The 18,424-nt window shown below is 39.4% G+C and overlaps 2 protein-coding genes across 6 annotated transcripts in view; both read right to left on the reverse strand.

Moving 5' to 3' along the window:
- The window catches only part of acad9 (acyl-CoA dehydrogenase family, member 9), a 23,364-nt gene extending 22,001 nt beyond the window's left edge, over window positions 1-1,363 (reverse strand). Inside the window, exon 1 of the mRNA XM_051074806.1 lies at window positions 1,304-1,363. The gene's annotated coding sequence lies outside the window, so the exon portion shown is untranslated. The remainder of the gene's footprint in view (window positions 1-1,303) is intronic.
- The window catches only part of iqsec1b (IQ motif and Sec7 domain ArfGEF 1b), a 72,639-nt gene that overhangs the window by 7,547 nt on the left and 46,668 nt on the right, over window positions 1-18,424 (reverse strand). For 3 of the 5 annotated variants that reach the window (XM_051074803.1, XM_051074804.1, XM_051074801.1), the window contains exons 5-14: window positions 17,588-17,710; window positions 15,845-16,011; window positions 15,186-15,325; window positions 14,461-14,490; window positions 14,171-14,296; window positions 13,975-14,074; window positions 13,341-13,502; window positions 13,033-13,209; window positions 11,679-11,728; window positions 4,892-9,646 (exon numbers count right to left, since the gene is read on the reverse strand). In XM_051074803.1, the coding sequence (XP_050930760.1) occupies window positions 9,107-9,646; window positions 11,679-11,728; window positions 13,033-13,209; window positions 13,341-13,502; window positions 13,975-14,074; window positions 14,171-14,296; window positions 14,461-14,490; window positions 15,186-15,325; window positions 15,845-16,011; window positions 17,588-17,710 (1,615 nt within the window). In that variant the 3' untranslated portion in view covers window positions 4,892-9,106. Of the gene's footprint in view, window positions 1-4,891; window positions 9,647-11,678; window positions 11,729-13,032; window positions 13,210-13,340; window positions 13,503-13,974; window positions 14,075-14,170; window positions 14,297-14,460; window positions 14,491-15,185; window positions 15,326-15,844; window positions 16,012-17,587; window positions 17,711-18,424 lie in introns of those variants that run through there. The other 2 variants (XM_051074802.1, XM_051074805.1) reach the window with 2 other exon arrangements.

An 18,424-nucleotide genomic window follows, 5' to 3' on the forward strand; every position in this document is an offset into this window, starting at 1 on the left:
GTAAACAACTTGTCTTTACCTGCCAGGCTCTGTCAGACAGAAAGCTGCAATGTGTTCTCCAGAGGCCAGTTTGGGCAAATATTTCTGCTTCTGGGCTTCATTCCCTGCTATCAGAATCCCTGAAACCCAAAACTGTTGTTAGAATCTCGTGGACCTAAAAACATATCAAACACCTCATTTAATGTTACAACTGGTATTATAATCATAGACTAAAGGTGACATTTGTCTTCAGTTTGTCCACAAAACAGACATGTAGATGATGAGCCAAAAGTTTTATATACAACTCTATTTCACTATTTATTTTTACCTTCAATCCAATGGCTTGATGTGCAGCCAATGTTACAGCAATAGAGCCATCTAATGAGATGATCTCTGCCAGTCGTGCATACATAGTGTTGGACAATCCAAGACCCCCTGGGAAGAAAAAAAAGGAGACACTGTCTTCAATATGAGTTATTAACACAGCAGGACTGTATTTCTGAGTTGTATGTGTGTTCTAGAACAGCCGTGGTGCCGTAAACTCAAGATTGCGTATTAACTGTTGCAGCCTTATGCTTAAATCATGCTTAGATTCTTAGAACTGAGGCCCAACAGCTCAATCTCTTCTCAGTCTGTTTCATCAGACCAGAGAATTTTTGATTCTCACAGTAAGAGCTTTTTGCAAACTTCATGTGCTTTTTTGAGAGAGAGGATTCCGTCTGGCCCATCTACCATAAATGTTTATAATATACATACATAGGTTTGTATATTTGAACAATGCTACAAATGTTTCCTGGCAAGCGATTCTCACATTATTATTTACTAGCTAAGACATTCCTTACATTTCAATGGTAAAACCCAAATTACTAAACTGAATTCAAAATAATGTAAAATAATTCATTTACAAAATGCTTTCAGGTCACATCATCTTACCATACTCCTCAGGAATCATGATTCCAAACAGTCCAAGCTCCTTCAATCCATTCAAAGTCTCCGGGGGATTTTGGCTTCTCTGTCTATTCTTGCTGAGTCAACTGAAAAAAAAAAAAAAAAAAAAAAAAAAATCAAACTAAAGTTTTGAAAAAGAAATTGTTGCATTCTAACAATTGTGACTCTCACAAGCTGAAGCCAGTCGTCTCCCCCAGGGCTGTAGGTGTGAAATGTTTGACAACATAAGCCAACAACTCCAGGGCAGCCAAAAGAAAATATGTTTAGTGAAGTACAGTAAATATAGCTCACAGAAGTTCAATAAAATATTGAAAGTTTCAATATTTTTTTCCCAACAGACTGCAAGATGATGCATCTACCAGATCTTCTCACTCACCTTCCTCATTAAAGAATTTTTCCACCGGTGCAACAAGCTGGTTGAGCTCCTCTACCTCTTCATTTCAATTTCTGGAAAAGGGAAGACTTCAGCCTAGAGAAGACACAGACTATTTTAGAAAATAAACTACCAGCTTCAACAAAAAAAGATGTGTACAAGTCTTTTACTTCCGAGTTCAGATGCCAGGACTGCATGCTCATTCCTGATTACATTCCAGTAATCAGTCAAAAGAAACACCACGTGAGAGAAAATGAGAATCTTGATTTTTCACTGAATTTAGCAGACAAAAATCACATTCATCAATGCCTCATCCACATCACATCTCAGACACCTGATTTTAGTGTATGTACTTACCCCATAGACTGTAAAAAATATACTACATCTAATAGTATGCCACATGCTAGAGAATTTCAAGACAGATCGTATTCAAAGATTTGTCACATAAATATTACTGTACATTTAGATTGAATTATGAGGTTTTTTTTTTTTTTTTGACTCAGCAGTGACCTTTGAAACAACTACACCAGAATAACAGCTTTTATAATTTCGCTCTGCTGGCTGTCATAGTCCACACTGAAAATTATCACTGGACCAGGAAAAAGCAGATGAAGTCCATAAATTGACATGTTGCTGCAATATGTGTTTTTACAGTAATAAATGGACATCTGAGGTCTAACTTTTACACTTTGGGACTTTCTTGAGACTAACTAACTTAAATATCACTATACTTCACTAAACGTATTTTCTTTTGGCTGACCTGGAGTTGTTGGCTTATGTTGTCAAACAATTCACACCTACAGCCCTGGGGGAGATGACTGGCTTCAGCTTGTGAGAGTCACAATTGTTAAAATGCAACAATTTCTTTTTCTAAACTTTACCTTTGGAATGTTGCTTAGTTGATTATGAATACTAATGTTATGGAGGTACACTTAAGATTTCATGTTTTCAGGGCCTCCATGTGTCATGTAATGTTTAGGCATGGCCTCTTATCTCCTTGTTAGTGATTATGATTGAATACAACTGGTAACTTTCATCAGGAAGTTTAACTATTAACAGCTGTTACAGATCACCAGTGACTAGTCACAGACTAGTCCTATAACCCGAAATAGTCCTACAACTGGTAACTTCCTGATGGAACTTTCCAGTTGTGCGACTAGTCTGACTGTTTTCAATATAAAAATGTTCATCGCAACAGTGGAGTCCAAGCTCTGTGAAGATGTGACTGTGAATGAACCATAGGAGCGAATACATTGGCACAAGTCTGGAATTGAGACATGCAGCCATTTCAACTTAATTCGTACAAACAAATGTTCTGGGCAGTTTCACAAAGTGTTTTATCTATATGTCACCCTTATAGCCTAAAGCTAACATGCCTGCTGGAAGGACATTTTCATTAATGCAGTCTCGTTTCTCACCTAGTCATAATTCCAAACCATACTAGTATACATAGAAGTAGTAGACAGACCCGTGAAGTGTGTGGGTGTAACTGAGCACCCCTCCTTTACATCTGTATTTTCTCCCTACACACCGCGATGCTGTTTAGTTAATGAGCGCAGGTGCAACATGAGCGTTACATTACTCAGTCATGTTATTGTATATGGGCTGTAATATACAAGCCCTGTTCTCGCCGCGTTTGAAGCCACGAACTTTCGAATCTTACCTTGTTCACCCTGACCAAGGAACAAATCCTTAGCATAAGCGAGGTTTCTTGAGTGGGTTTTAATAGACCTCTGCTGCTGAAAATGTGGCACTTCTTTCCCAGCATGCCTCACATGACAGGCGAGTAGCCGCTTTCCGATTTGAATAGATTTAGACAAGACGATAAATCTGTTTACATTCATCATTCTCCTACGATGAACCTGTACTCTACTTCATCTACTCCACTCGCATATACACAGCCGGATACCTTTCACCCGTTTCTGTCTCATGCTGATGGCGTACACAGACGGTTAGATAATACCTTCAAAGACCCTCGTAAACGGGAGCTTCATTTTCACATAATTTGTTTGAGTGAAATTAAAATGAATGAAGCCTATTCATAATTAATACGAATGGCCCTTGGTCTAACGCTTTCAACATTTATAGCTGATTAATTTGGCGACATAAAAATGCAAAAACGACAGCAAAAAAGATTAATTAACTTACCTTCACAAATCACGGATTTAATAACTCGTTGCTCCCTGCACTGGGTAGCCTATGTATATGTGAAAATGTAATGTATAATTCCAGCGATTTTTTTAAATATTATAAAATTTGAAACTTTTGACATGACACGCTGGCTTTGCTGTGGGGCTATTTCCGATAGCACCTGAACATAGCATAACAATGCTGCGAGGTCACCAGTTGGTGGTGCAATGTGCAAAGGAACTACTAAGCATCGACGGTAAACGAACAAATACCAACTGTGTGCACAATGATGTGGAATTTTGGGTGTGTGTGTGTGTGTGGGGGGGGGGGGGGGGGGGGGGTTCTTGAGAGCATTGTACAAATGTAAATGAGCAATTTCAGTTACCAAAGAATTGAAAAGGTCCAAGTGTCACAGTTTTAAAATGCAAACCATTCTTTGTTGGCAGAGGAAATGAAGCCCTGTGTTGGTCCATCCCAGCTACGCGGGGACGTAGTTCTGCTGACAATGATGCTGTGGCGTTCAAAGCTGCGAACTATTTTTAGCTCTAACCTCAAGGGCCAGATAGACAAACAGGGCAAACTGTCACTCAGCCCACCTGCCACAGTCAGGCAAGCAGCCAGGCATGTTGGTTGTGTAAGACTGAGAAAACAATTAGTGTAGGCTACTGCTGTTTTGACCTTAATCAGCAGAAAATGTAGTTTATGTTGATACAAAAACTTGCTGTATAGCTAAGGACGTGAGATACAAAAATGTTTTGTGCTACTTCAGGGCAGGACCATATAGCCAATACTGAGTCCTCAGTATTGTTTCAAGGAATGTGAAGATTTTAAAGGGGAACTCCACCTACAGTATTTTACTCACAAAGGTTAATTCACTTGTTATGGAGAGTACTACTCTAACCCTAACCCTAACCTTGAATTATAGTTATTGTTTTCACCAATTTTGTTGTCTTACTGAGGTCCTACAGTAAGAGAGTAAACTCTGTCACGTAAAGCATGTATAAGTGTGGTCCCAAGATTAAAGGACCACTTCCCTTTTTTGGTAGAAAAGCCTATATGAGTGCAGGAAGCCAATTGCAGTAAGTGCAGTCTGGATTGTAAGACAACTTTAAGATAGATTCAGTTCAATTCAATTCAATTTTATTTATATAGCGCCATATCACAACAAATCATCTCAAGGCAAAGTATGATCCTAGGACTCCAGGAAGACTCTTTCAAGTAGAGAAGTATATTACAGTGTGGGCCCAAGATTACAGAACCACTTTTAGGAAGAAAACCCTATACAGGGGTATTGCTAGGACTCTAGGGGCCACTACTACAATGGGAAGTGTGGTCTTAGGATTCTATAGCACCACATTGAAGTAGAAAAGCCTACGGAAAATGTGATTCCTACACTTACCCAATCATTCGACTGAGACCAGGAAACTGCAGTGTGATAGAACAGGGACACTCAGAGGGAGCTCAGGTTTTACAGTATATCATTTTATTTTGTGTTCTCAACATCGTCACAGTACTAGTTTTACATCAATAGGGTTTTGTCTACTTAGAAACAGAATGCATAATAAAATAAGAGCACTCCTCCCTTCTCTTTGGGCTGTCAGTGTGAGAGAACAGGAGTGTCTCAGGAAATAAGTCAAAAGCAGTGTTAACTGTGTAACAGTTGGCTGTTCATCTCTAGATCATATGATAATTCAGTTCTGTCGGAGGCAGAGAGAAGCAGTTTGATGATTATGTAAATATCAGAGGGGAGCAGGAATGCACCTTCAATGTAACTGCAGACATTGAGTAGTAGTAGTAGTAGTAGTAGTAGTAATAATAATAATAATCATTACAATAATAATAATTTACAGACTATTTACATATATTTGATCATTCTTTGATTCCTACCCACAGTTAAAATATGTCCTCCCTTTCAAACCCTCTTTATTTCGTCAAATAACCTTAGATTTCCCAAGGTGGATTTGCAATTTACACTCAGCAGAATACTGCCATGTCTTTATACTGAACAGTGAAAATAACTATGAAATGCATGATGGAGAAGGATGACACAACTTTAAATGAAAAGAGACACTAGCAGGCCAGAAATGATCTAAATGTAAACAAGCATCAGTCAGACAAATCCAAACTACATTGAAAGTTTAGGGTCTAGTCAAGCCCACTGCTCAAAGGAACAACACTTACAAAAAACCAAACCAAAACAAAACAAAACAAAAAATTGTAGGCATCAATGGCATGCAACAAAGCACCTCACACAGAATCTGGACCAGGTTTTACAATAGATCAGTCTTCTGAAGGAACTGGAGAATCATAACTGAAAACACTTTGCTTGGACATAATTTGGAGAACTATCAATATTTCATGAAGCTAGGGTCCTTCTTGGCCACGTTTACATAATTATTCCATAATAAATAGTTAGTAATCAGATGCTGTCAGATGACAGAAATTCTGATTGGTCAATTGTGGGGTTGTTTTGGCCCCCAATTTATTTGGTCTAAAACTGATTTAAAATGTTAATACAATGCAATATTGGCACTTTCCTGACTCCGTAGAACATAATCTGCACTGAATTAAAAACAGTGAAAGTGGTATATTTGACAGATTGGAGTCAAACTTTAGATTCTATAGTAACAGTGCATAAAGTATGGCAAAATACATTTTGAATCATGAATATTTTGAAATGGTACTACTTTCTAATGAGACACCATTTATAAAGAATTTATAAGGAGGCTGTAAGCAGTAGTTTCATTAATGACAATGAAATACTAATGCTTTACAGATCAGTATTAAGCCATTGATAAGGACAACATCTGCACTGCCAAGTTGTGAAAAATCTCTTTAGCAGGTGTTTATCCTCCTCCAGCAGTTTTTCCACCCAGATCCTTATGCATCTCATCTTGTGATCAATTAAGTTAGAAAAAAAAATAATTTTTTACTATGAGAATTTCAATGAGGGACTAGGGAGACAGGAAAGTGTATTGCATCCTACATGTACTTAGGAGCATGTATGTGTTTTCTTGTGTGCACGCATAGTACAAATAAAACAGGGACTCACTTGTATAAACATTCCTCCACAGCGCTACACAGTGGTCAACAACTCCAGGGTAACATTTAACTTCTGGAAAAATACTGTTCTAAAATCTATATAACAGTGACTTATTCATTTTTACATTTATACATGTAAATGACTGACTAATATTTGCTGAAGGATAAACACCAGTCTCAGGAATTTTTTCTCAACTTGACAACCCAAAAGATGTTCTTGTGAATGGATGTGTAAAACTTGAGTGAAGGATTTATTAATCATTGGAAATGCTGACAGTTTTTTAACTTAATTGATTAATGAATTTAATTAGTTACAACTCATACACCCATTGTGAGGGGGGCCTTATTAGAAGATGGTAGGTTGAAAACTAGAAACTTGGGGAAAGAGGTAAGCCTATTTAAGAACACTGATCTACTGGATATCACTTGACAACAGTAATGGGAGAGCCATTGACAGAGACAGATGATAAATGAAGAGAGCTCCATTCATTATACTCATTGCTGTCTGTCAATTATCACTTTGACAGGTGACAGAGAACATCTTTCATCACACTGGCTGCAAATTTTTATTGGCAAAGAACTTACCTCTGACAGCTGTGATATAATCCAGCTACAACTACTGTTGTACACTAAGATCCATTTAACTACTGTATGTGGATCAGTGAAAGATAAAGATTTGGTTATCCCCTGGAGTGACACAGATACATTGTTGACTTCAGTTAGCTATAATTAAAGAAGTCAAATCTATTCTACCATTCATTTTTAACAACTGTCAAGTGGAACTCTGATATAGTTTGGGAATATACAATAGCTAGAAAATACCCTCAAAATACATTACATGCAGTTATTTTCTTTGACATTCTTTATCAATGTGGAAGGTCCAGTCCTTCCAAATCAATGTACAGTCTGATAGATTGAGGAAAAAATGACAAAGGACTGGGAGGAAAAAGAGGACAAAATTAATAAAAAAAAAGAAAAGAATGACCACCAGATTGCAATTGCTCTTAGACAAAAAAAATAAATACATATTGCACAAATTAAAAATCCATCTCATAGTCTTTAAGTGGACACAGACTAACTTTTGCCACTGATATCAACTAAGTAAAACAAGTGCAGTGTCTATCACTTTGAACAGAAAACTATGCTCCAGCACACCAGCTCTCTGCCTCCGCTCTGCACACACAACAGATACTGTGCCCAGGATAGCTGGGAAGTACAACCAGCCATCCCATAATATGTCAGACTGATATAAAACTGTCATTTGTGGTGAGTGAAGTGTAACAGTGCTATCACCATCACAGAGTGATAATTATTGATTTCTGTACTGTGACATCTGTGTGGCTCTTGCACAAACTAAGATCAAGGGAGTCTGAACAGCACTGCACCACATGCTTGTTGCTTAAGAGACACACAATGAAACTAAAGAGGAACAGGGCACACTCAGCCAGCTGAGAGCTTCCATATCAGGAGAGACACTTGGATAGTCATGTTGCTGTTTGCTGCTACACAGTTTCCACAGACTCCTTCAGTTTCCATGAAAAACATCAAAAATCTCCCTCTCCTCTTCCTGCAGAATTGACCTGAAGAATCCTACCAGGTTGCAGTAGAACATATAGAGAATTTCATATTGTTTATTGGACTCTAAAAAAATAGTTTAAAAAAATAAAATGACGACGGACAAGCAGCCAGTACTGAAGGGTGGACATCCAGATCAATCTGTTTGCTCAGCAGCTCACTGTGGCTTCCTTTTTCCAGAGCAGGAGAGATGACTCCAAACAATGAAGTGCAATGGATGAGACTGTATGCAAACTGGTGTGCACCAGCCTTCAACAGTCTTAACAGTTCTAACTCAAAGGCAACCATTTACAGTAGTATTCCAGTTTACTGAATTGCCTAACTAATAAAAGCTTTGATTGGTTTCTTAACAGTGAAACTACGCCACCTATGTGCAAGTATAATTCTGAGAGTTTGAATTGATGCCATTTGATCTGTAATAATTATAACAGCTGATATTATCATTTTTACAAAATACTATGCACAATATACGTAAAGCGATTTTTGTGACTAAATCAGTAAATGCTTCAATAATTGGCACATTAATCACTGTTAACAGAGATATCACAGTGCACTGTGAGCTACTGCTACATTAAATACTTTTACAGCTACTGCTTAGGCTGACTGTCTATATGTCTGTCTGCCTGTCTGTGTTCAGCCAAACAACCCTCACACTAGAGAAAATCACTTTGTAGACATTAAAGTCAAGATTGCTATTTACTTCTTCTGTAAAATACTAGTAAGTGAGATATTTGATCATGTTCCTTTATTTACTGAGGAGAAACAGTAGTTGTGGTCTTTGTGCATGCTCTTGCCTTGCTGTCTGTTGCTCTTGAAGCAGGCAGACATAATTTATTACCTGAAATTAAATCAAAGGAGCAAGAGGAAAAAAAAATGTTTGGGTTGAATAAACTGCCTCAGTGACGAGTGTAACAAAAACTGCTGAATGAGATGTAGGATCTTGTCTGGCTTCACATCCCCAAACCAGCAATACACAGTGCAACTGTCTCTTCAGCTGAGAGCCTCAGAGGAATAATCAAAGATCAGTCAGAGAGCACAGAACCCCTGCCCCCATGTGCCTCACACCACTGTACTGATGCCACTGTGCTTGGGCTTGGTGCTGCTGGGGGCCTGGGTGGGTGGCGGTGGTGGCCCATGGTGGTGGGGGCCATGAGCAGGGTGGGAGGAATGTGCCAGGTGGCTCCCGTGACTGTGCTGTGTGTGAGGCTGGTAAGGTGGCTGCTGGGTGTGAGATGGCGGTGGGTGGAACTGATGTGGAGGGTGCTGCAAATGGGCTGGTGGGTGGTAGTGGTGGTGGTGGTGGTAAGGTGGGGGGTTCTGGGTCATGTGACAGAATTGGGTGTGGTGTGGGAGCATGGGGACCGGTGTGTCTGTTTCTCCCCGGGCAGTGTGGTGCAGGTTGACAGGGTGTGGGGTATGGGAGATGAGGGTGGGGTGCAGGGGCTGAGGAGTGGGGCTGGGGGACTTTACACGCCTAGTTCCAAACAAAGATCCAAGCAGAGAGGAGGAGTTAGGCAGGGACTGGCCACTGTGGCGGGATGGGCAGTCTCGACTGGAGGGTGTTCTCCGCCGAATGTGAGGACTGCTAATGATGGATCCCTGGAAGAGAGAGAGGACAGTCAGAGCACAACAGACACACAGCAGAAAGCCTACATGTGTTATCCAGTGGGAAACAGCAGAAAACACACAATTAACTGCATGACCAGCTATAGCTGATCTCAAATCGCATGAGATTGCTTGTGTTGCCTTGTGGAAAACAGTCTCCATTTCCTTTTCTGGTTCACTGCCTTGTCTATACATTCTAACACTGTGCGGTAGACTCTTTCTAAATGGATTGGTGGCTCAGCTTGCTGAGCTTGTGAAAATCTGCACTGTCATGAACAGACAAATAGCTTTGCATTCTCAGACTCTCTATTTGCCTGCTGATACTCTTGTGAATTCCTGTCACTGTTATATCTGGTTTCCAAGGTTAAAGTACCATATTGAATTTTCATGTGCCCCCACTTTGAAGGCTTTAAACAAAAATGTTAAGCCCCAGACTGCATACAGAACACACATTTGTATGCATAACTAAATTCAGCTGACAAGTTCTGGTACACTGTAAGTGCACTACTGACCTAATTGATATGTTTTGATGTTTCTAAATCCCCATTCAGCATGACAAACAAACAAAAATGAGGAATAAAAGAATAGTAATACAGAATTATAGAACAATCACAAAAGTTTATGTTAAAGAAATGAAGCTTACATGTAAGAGCCATGCGTAACATGCAAACTGACTACAAAATCAAAAATGTCTGGAATCTCTGAGTTTTGATGTGCTCATATGTTTCCATAAATCATTACTTATCATTCAATACCTTTGAGTGAACTGATAGAGCAGTCTGACCCTTGCAATGGTTTGTACATAAAGCTCTAAAGAATTTGTTAGAAATAATTCCCAAAAAATTTTACAAAGAAAGGATTACTGTTGGACAACTAGCCTGCTATGATGGTAAAGAGAGAAACTATTTTTTAAGGTATCAGTTATATACTCTGCCATGCATTATACATTTTTTAAAGGACCACAATGTTCAAAAAGATAAGAAAGAAAAAGAGCATAATCCATTGATACATGTTACACAGTAATCTTCATGTAACTTTTCATAGCACCAGCAGCAAGCAAAAGTTCTAGTAGTGCTGCAAGAGGAACAGTGAAAAGTTAAATAAGAACCCAAAACAAATGGAATGCAGGTTATTAATCTTTGCACTCTGTGTGGGTTCTGTTGGCATAAACATTGAGTTACTTATATTGAATACTGATGACTAATCCAGACCTTAAGGTAGCTTAATTAAACTCAGCTGCCCAGCTATGTCACGTAACGAAGACTACATTTAAAAAAATGTTACCTGTTTTTTCATTATTTATATCTTCAGCTGGAACTAATGGGCTTCATGCTGAGCACCACAGACAATGTAGAAAGTATTAAGAGATGAACTAACATACTGTTGGTTTTAGTCTTTTAGTGGAAATTTGTTGACAGTATGAAAAATATAGCATTATCAACAATTAAATCAAGTTAATTCAGTTAGCCACATACCAATGGCCATGGTCACACAGATTGTTCAACATGTTCTGGTGCCTCCACGCTTAGATTTTTTTCATTGCAGTCCAATTTAAAAGGAAAAGTGAGGGACTTTTGTCAAGGTCAGGGGTCAATAAGAAGAAGCAGTTGCAGTTGGTCACTCCAAACTGTGAGCATGCAGTAGTTGGAACTGACAAAGCACAGCAAGGTTTACTTTGAGTGAACAGAAAAAGGACAAAATTCAGAAAATTACAAAAAATCTAACCCACTAAACAGGAGAGGATGACTCAAAGGTGAGAGTCTAACATCAACACAGAGCAGCCCTAATGACAGTTAGGACAATTATTAGTCATGCCATGCTGTGTACAAGAAGGGTTAACTTGTCAGCCACAGCAGATCATTCCTGTTCATCCCAGTGCATGCATAGTGTCCAAGGTGCTCACAACAAAAACACCACTAAAGCAGAAAAGAAAACTCAAAAGTACAAGGAAAAATATTGCAAACACGTGTGTGAATGAACAACATTAAGTTAGAGGACAGCTCGACATCAGTTATGTCCTACTTACTTCCATATTGCTGTCTAGTGATCCTGCACTGCTGCGTCTCCCACGCTTGCCTGCCCAGAACATGTAACATGATAGATTAGACACGCCTGGTTATCACGCGAGGGTTCATATATCCCTTTGTCTAGAATGGGAGGGCACTAGTACCCTAAGGTGACAAAGGTAACACACAAGCTAACTAACAGCAGACTGTTGGTTCAGCACAGAGAATTGAATAAAGACTTATAGAAAGCGAAGAAGCAAGTCACTACTACAACTCCACAACAAGGACAGCCTCTGGGATAACTCTAGGTTGATCATTTCTTTAGATATCTACACAGCAACTTCAGGCACAGCTGGCAGGAGACCTCACTGCATTAAAAGGAATTTCAGCTATTTTGTATTTCATGTCCATTAAATTGCAAGGTTTAAAAGACAAAGATAAATAAATAAAAAAAGAATGGCAGTAGAGGCCAGGATTTTCAGAATGTTGGCCTTGAGTATAAGTCTCAGTCCAAAAACACTGGATCCTTCATTTTGCATTGTGCATCCAATTTACATTTAATTTTATTTTACTGACCACATCTTTCAAACTCCATGCAGCCAGTTTCTAATGGAAGCTTTCTGTTAAAAATTTGCAGTTTCTGAGACCAAGGTGAGAACACTCTGATGATATCAGAATGACATTTACAGGCTTATTTTCTTCAACTTGACAGAACAAATTCAGAGCCACAGAAGATGTGTTTCAACTGTTGTTAAAGGCTAAGTAGTTCTCACCACAACTACTAAATTCCATACGCTTCAAAAATCCAGTTGTGATTGGGCTTTATAAAGGTTATCACTAGAATGTGTTCAAGCATCAAAAGCAGTGATCAAACAAGCAGCTCAATTCATTCTCCTTCTCTGCGGTGTTGCTTTACTTGTCTGAATCCAGTGTTGACGTCACCAAGAATGTTTGTGCAGAGCGGCTCTGCACTGCCAAGGCAGCTCACTCCACCCTTTCTGAATCAACTGCACAACATTAATTCCTCTTACCGCTAAGACGCTCAAATTGATCGCAGTGACCTACATAGCACTGCCTTGTCCCCCACTGGTGATGCAGGATTATTAGTTGATAGCCTCTAGTAAATTACACCTTGGTCCATTAACAAACACACCCATCCCCATCTCATTGCTTCACTGGCTTCATGGCTCAGAGACTCTGCATGAGCACCCAAGTCAAAACTGTACAGGAACAGGAGCTAGTTTCCAAGGCAATTAACCTCAAAAAGGAGTGAATAGTATCATGCCAGCATTCAGCTTGGGTATACACTGTACTTTGTCTAGCAGACGGATGAGACATGAGATAGTGTGTTACCATGGCAATCCCTGATTTTACCTGCATCTGAGAGGTCACGTAGGGAGCTGCTGAGGGCGCTCCTCTTCAAACCTTCGCCAATGGCATAGCTGTCATCGAGGCTCGCTCGGCTCAGGTTGCCGTTTCCTGTTTCCTTCTTTAACCCAGAACTCTGGGACATGCTGGGCCTCACCACCCCTTTCTGTTTTTCTAGCTCAGCTGTGCAAGGGGAACATATGGAAAGTAGACACTATTCCACATGTCCACATATAATGTTTGCATAAAGGTGAATGAGTCATATTATATTTAATAATGCCAAACTTCCACATAAAAAGGAAACTTTTACTCACATTCTATCCGATACTTCTCCATCTCTTGGACTTCGGCGATTGATTCTCGCAAGTCATCAGTAAATTTTTTGCGGTCCTGAGGATTGGGTGCATTGAAGTTGATGAGCACTTTGATGTCAGCTCCGGGAATAGCTGAGGTCAGGCGAACTCCATTGGGATAATCTAAAGTGATGATATCAACATTTAAATCCCTATACACACAGAATACAGACCACTCTATAGCAATAATGGTTGTTGTAATAACTGACTGAATGTAACCACTTATTTTATCACTTATTTTGTGTATGTAAGCCTCCAACAAAATCCTTGTCAGATTGTTGAACAGCATCAGAAACCCATCCCTCCATACTTAGCTGACGTCAGAACTGAATATCCATAAAGTTTTGTCATTTTCTGAGACCTACAATCAGACAAGCAAGTTTGTGGTTGGGTAAGTGTACAAGATGAGGAACACGAGCAATACCGTGAATGTTTAAAAGTGTGTGTTGTTCCCTTTTGTAAAATTCACTGAGTACTGACCTCCCTGTGACAGCCCCCCTGAGTGTGGCCATTCAAAAAAGGGATGTTTTGAATGTTTAGTAGTAGTTTGTTTGAAGCATATTGAAACCTATACAAACATTTCCATGGCACTTACACTGATTTTCAAAGAGTAGCACTTGCATGCCATAAAGTGAGAAAGACTGTCGAAAGCTGTACGTCACTGAGTTCTTCTTCTTCTGGAAAATTTTAGTAACCTGTGAATAAAGCATAGAATATAATGTGGTTTGAACTCTTTCAGTGGGATGCCCTAATGTGTTCTCAATGTGCTAGAAGAATGATGTCTGCCATACCACTAGCAGGTCATTGAAGAGGAAGATCTCCCTTTGGTGCAGGCCCAACTTTTGTGGTTTGTTGGGGTCGGGCACTTCAAAAAGTCTGCAGTAACAGACCAGTCTCCGGTGGGGTAGGGATAGTACCTGCACACAATGCACCATAATTTCTGAGCTGGTCTTTTGTTGCCTTACAAAATCTATCTTTACAAATCTTACAATTTTTATATCTGTTTCAGAAAGCCTCTACGTATTTTACAGATATTTCCCCTCAACCCTAACATGTAGATGAAAGAAAGAGTAACACTTACACAGCCCAGACCATGGTGCAAAGAGCCAATCTATGGAGAGAGAGATACATACAAGAGTATGTCATTTTACCAGGATCAGTGAACACATAAGGGAGCTTTAAAATTCCCGATACATCAAAGAAAAGACATTCCACTTAATGTTCAACGTGATATATGGGCCACATTTACAGTCTAGAGCTAGTTTTATGGATCACAGAGCAAATATCTAAGTGTCCTTTTAATATGTTGTATCTCCAGATTGTGTCAACCTTAATGATTATGATACTGTCAAGGTCCCCTGGACTTCTCCTGATATGTGTCACTATGGTGGAGTTAATTTGATGAAAAGGGCATCAATGGAGCAAAGGGAAGGGTAGGGTTCCAAGTGAACATGTACAAGATTGTTGGGTGTGAGGCTGTCAGTGAATTATTACAGAGCTTGTCAGACAGCACTTTTCTTGGGTAGCACTTCGGGCAAAAGACATATTACAGTCATTCAGCATAAAGGTCTTCAGCCCTGAAGAATTGATGTGTCATAGTGAAGAAAGTAGGGTCAGGTAAAGCATGCTCTTTCATTTCTTTTCCTTTTTAGAGAATGTTGGCTGCCTGTGCTCTCCATGACAGTGTAAAGGTAAATTAGATAATTTGGTTCTGCATGCTCCTGCTAGATTCAGGTCTTGAATAAAGGGGAAGATAAAAGAAGTCACACTCTACATGCAGCAGCCCAAGGGCAAACTGAGACTTACTGGCTTTTTTCCAACAATGAGCTTTTCCACTTTTTGAACCTGGGATACATGGTCTTCATTAGTCTTGAGCTCTCGCTTTCGAATCCGCTCATATATCCCCACCAGCATCTCTCGGGGGATGTCCTCCCCATCATCCACTCCTGAGGATGAGAGGAAAAGAGAGAGAGAGAGAGAGAAAAGAGAAGGATTAATGATTAACTCACAGATTTATGAGAGTTGATGAACTCCTGAATTTGCTTACATACTGCAGCGCTGCACATATTTCTCACAGTACAGACAGAAATGTCCTTCAGAGCTCACTGAGGATGAATACTCCTCCACTCAATACTGTACTTTAATTACTGACTCTCCAATGGGCAGAGAAATGAGTTAGCCATGCCACAAAGCCCCTCTTAATACCCTCAAAATCTGTTGAAGGCAACTAAAAATGCCTTGACAGCAAAGCATTCTTGACATGACTACTAAGTATAAATATTATAAAATAATTATTATAAAATATTATAAAATAATACTGAATATTAACCAGTCAAGGCAAAATGCATGTACAAAACTCAATTTGAGGTGAATATTTATCCTTGGGGCCATAAAGTAATATCTCAGAAGAATATTAGCTTTGTGACAGTAAGCTGGACGTGGCACAGGGAGGGAGGACAAAGTACCTCGAAGGTTCTTAACAAAGTCGTCCAGCTTCATCTTCCTCTCAGGCTTGACGTTGGGGCTGTACATATCTGTGTTGAGAAGGATGATGGCAAAGGCCAGGATGAAAATGGTGTCAGGGTTCCTGAATTGTCGCACCACACCAGGGTTGCAGATGCAGTAGCGTTGGCTGCAAAGAGAATATTGGACAGAGAAATTTTTATGTCAAACTGAAATAAACTGAATGTATTTTTTGTGAAGAAATCAATATATATTTCCTTGGTGTTTGCTTATGGGTAGCACGGTGGTGCAGTGGTTAGTACTGTCGCCTCACAGCTTTTCTGTGTAGAGTTTGCATATTCTCCCTGTGCCTACGTGGGTTCTCTGTGGGTACTCTGGCTTCCTCCCACAGTCCGAAGACATGCATACTAGGTTAATTGGTAACTCTAAATTGGCCATAGGTGTGAATATGAGTGTGAATGGTTGTTTATCTATAAGTGTTGGCCCTCCTATGGACTGGTGATCCGTACAGGGTGTACCCCGCCTCTCGCCGCAGTGTCAGCTGGGATAGGCTCCAGCACCCCCGCGACGCTTAACAGATAGGCAGTATAGATAATGGATGGATGTTAGCTTGTGTACTTAAGTACTTATTTGGTCAAAATTGTAACTACCAAAACGAAAAAATCTAATTATACTTATTTTTCTGCTGTGATGGAGCCCCTTATATTAGTGTGGGTATGAATAGATACTACTACTTTCAAACTTTTTTGAATTAACATGGTCAATACTTTTTAACACAAGTCAGTAGAATTCAAAACTTTTCACTGTGAGTTAGAAAAATGCAGGCATGCTGTAAAACAATGCTAACGTTAAATCTAATTGAATTGTTGATTTGTCAGTAAACAAGAAAGCATCAGTATCAGGACTTCCCTTCAAGGCATAATAAATCAGTAAGCTTCCCATTTAGTGATTACTACCACTTGTGGACAGGGGTATTGATGTTGATATTGATAATGAGTTCTCCACTATCTAAGCTGTGGTCATAAGTAATGTCTCATAGCCTCAAGTCAAAAGATCAAACAATGATTGAGTACTAGTGTGTGAAGATTATCGATATAACCTGCAGCAATCAGATAAGCCATTTCACAACTTCCTGAATCACCAAGTGAGCACATGATCATATCTGTACTGGGCTGCAGGCAAGAGTCAGATGGTCAGTTATCATTGTCCCGCCAAAGTAACAGTGACTGGTGTTTCCATAGGCCAAAATGTCCTTGCTTGGTGCAGATCAAAGATAATCTTCTGTGGGTATGACATCAATGTTCTAATGGAGGTTTGGAGGAATAAATGAGGAATAAACAACATCCATCAGCAGCCCTGAGGGAGATTTCCTCAACTTTTTGAACTAATTTTCTGCAGTGATCTGGTGGAACAAAGTCTGGATTTAAAATGGCTTTGCACTGCTTTACTGATCTCAGTCTGAGAGAGATGGTGTTTTTGAAACTGTACAAAACTAGCTTGTGCTATCCATTAATCATATACACAGCGTTGGTATAAGCAAGAGGCATGGCAATGAACCAAGGAATGATTAACCTGTCTCATAATCAGTTGGTGTAAGAAACTATTTGCAAAACAGTCCTTTTTACAGTGGAGAAACTACATGACTTGGGGTGAGATTTTTAATGATCCAGTCATCACTGAGTCTAAGTTGGTTTGGGAGATGAAGCCATGTCATCTGTTAGCTAGCTGTCAGAGGACTTTCTTACCTGTAGGCCTCTATCAGCCGTTCAACTTTCTGTGCTTCTCCCTGGACTCTGATGTGAGCCTGGAATTTCCTGAGTGCTTCGTCCAGCTCCATACTTGAGAAGTCCATTTCATCCACCACACAGCTGGTGAAAAACACACAGTTAGCAGTGGTAAAGATGATCAATTTGCTTAGGAAAATATAGAATACTGTGTGTAGGCACATGCATACAATAAATATCGAAACTCTTAAAGGCTGTGAAAAAATACACCTTCTTCATTATGGTAAAACAGGCAACTCTTTGTTGATCATCTGTGACATGAAAACATCAGATGTCAACACAGTCAGAAGAAGTAAAAGTGTATCCTGATACAGCTCACTCAATTCTTTCAGTGTACAGCCTGTTATGCTGTTGTTCTTACATTGCTGTGTGTACATTTTTTTAATTTGTATTTTTTGGCCACTTGAAGAACTCCACAGCAAGCATAATATATGCACATCTTTAACTTATTATCATCTTATAGTTAAGTTATTTACTTAAGTTATTGTTGCAAACAAGTTAGCAAACAGTTGCATATTTCTCCAAGGATATTACATATTTTGTCCAGTAGACTGGATGCAATAATGACATCATTTGGAACTGTGCTTATGGTAATGGTAATACAGTATGTTGTGGTGTGGAAATCGCGGTCCTTTTAACTCTGTTTTGGTGCAAATCATTTCCTGAGATCTTTAACTTTCTCTTTAGTTTCAAAATTATCTATTATTTTCATTGACTAGTTACTAACTTCATCAGTCTGCTTTTTGGTGCCGGACACATAGCATACAATGAATTGTTATGTACTGCAGCTGGAAACAA

Source organism: Lates calcarifer, linkage group LG12, assembly GCF_001640805.2.
Source record: "Lates calcarifer isolate ASB-BC8 linkage group LG12, TLL_Latcal_v3, whole genome shotgun sequence".
NCBI lineage: Eukaryota > Metazoa > Chordata > Actinopteri > Centropomidae > Lates > Lates calcarifer.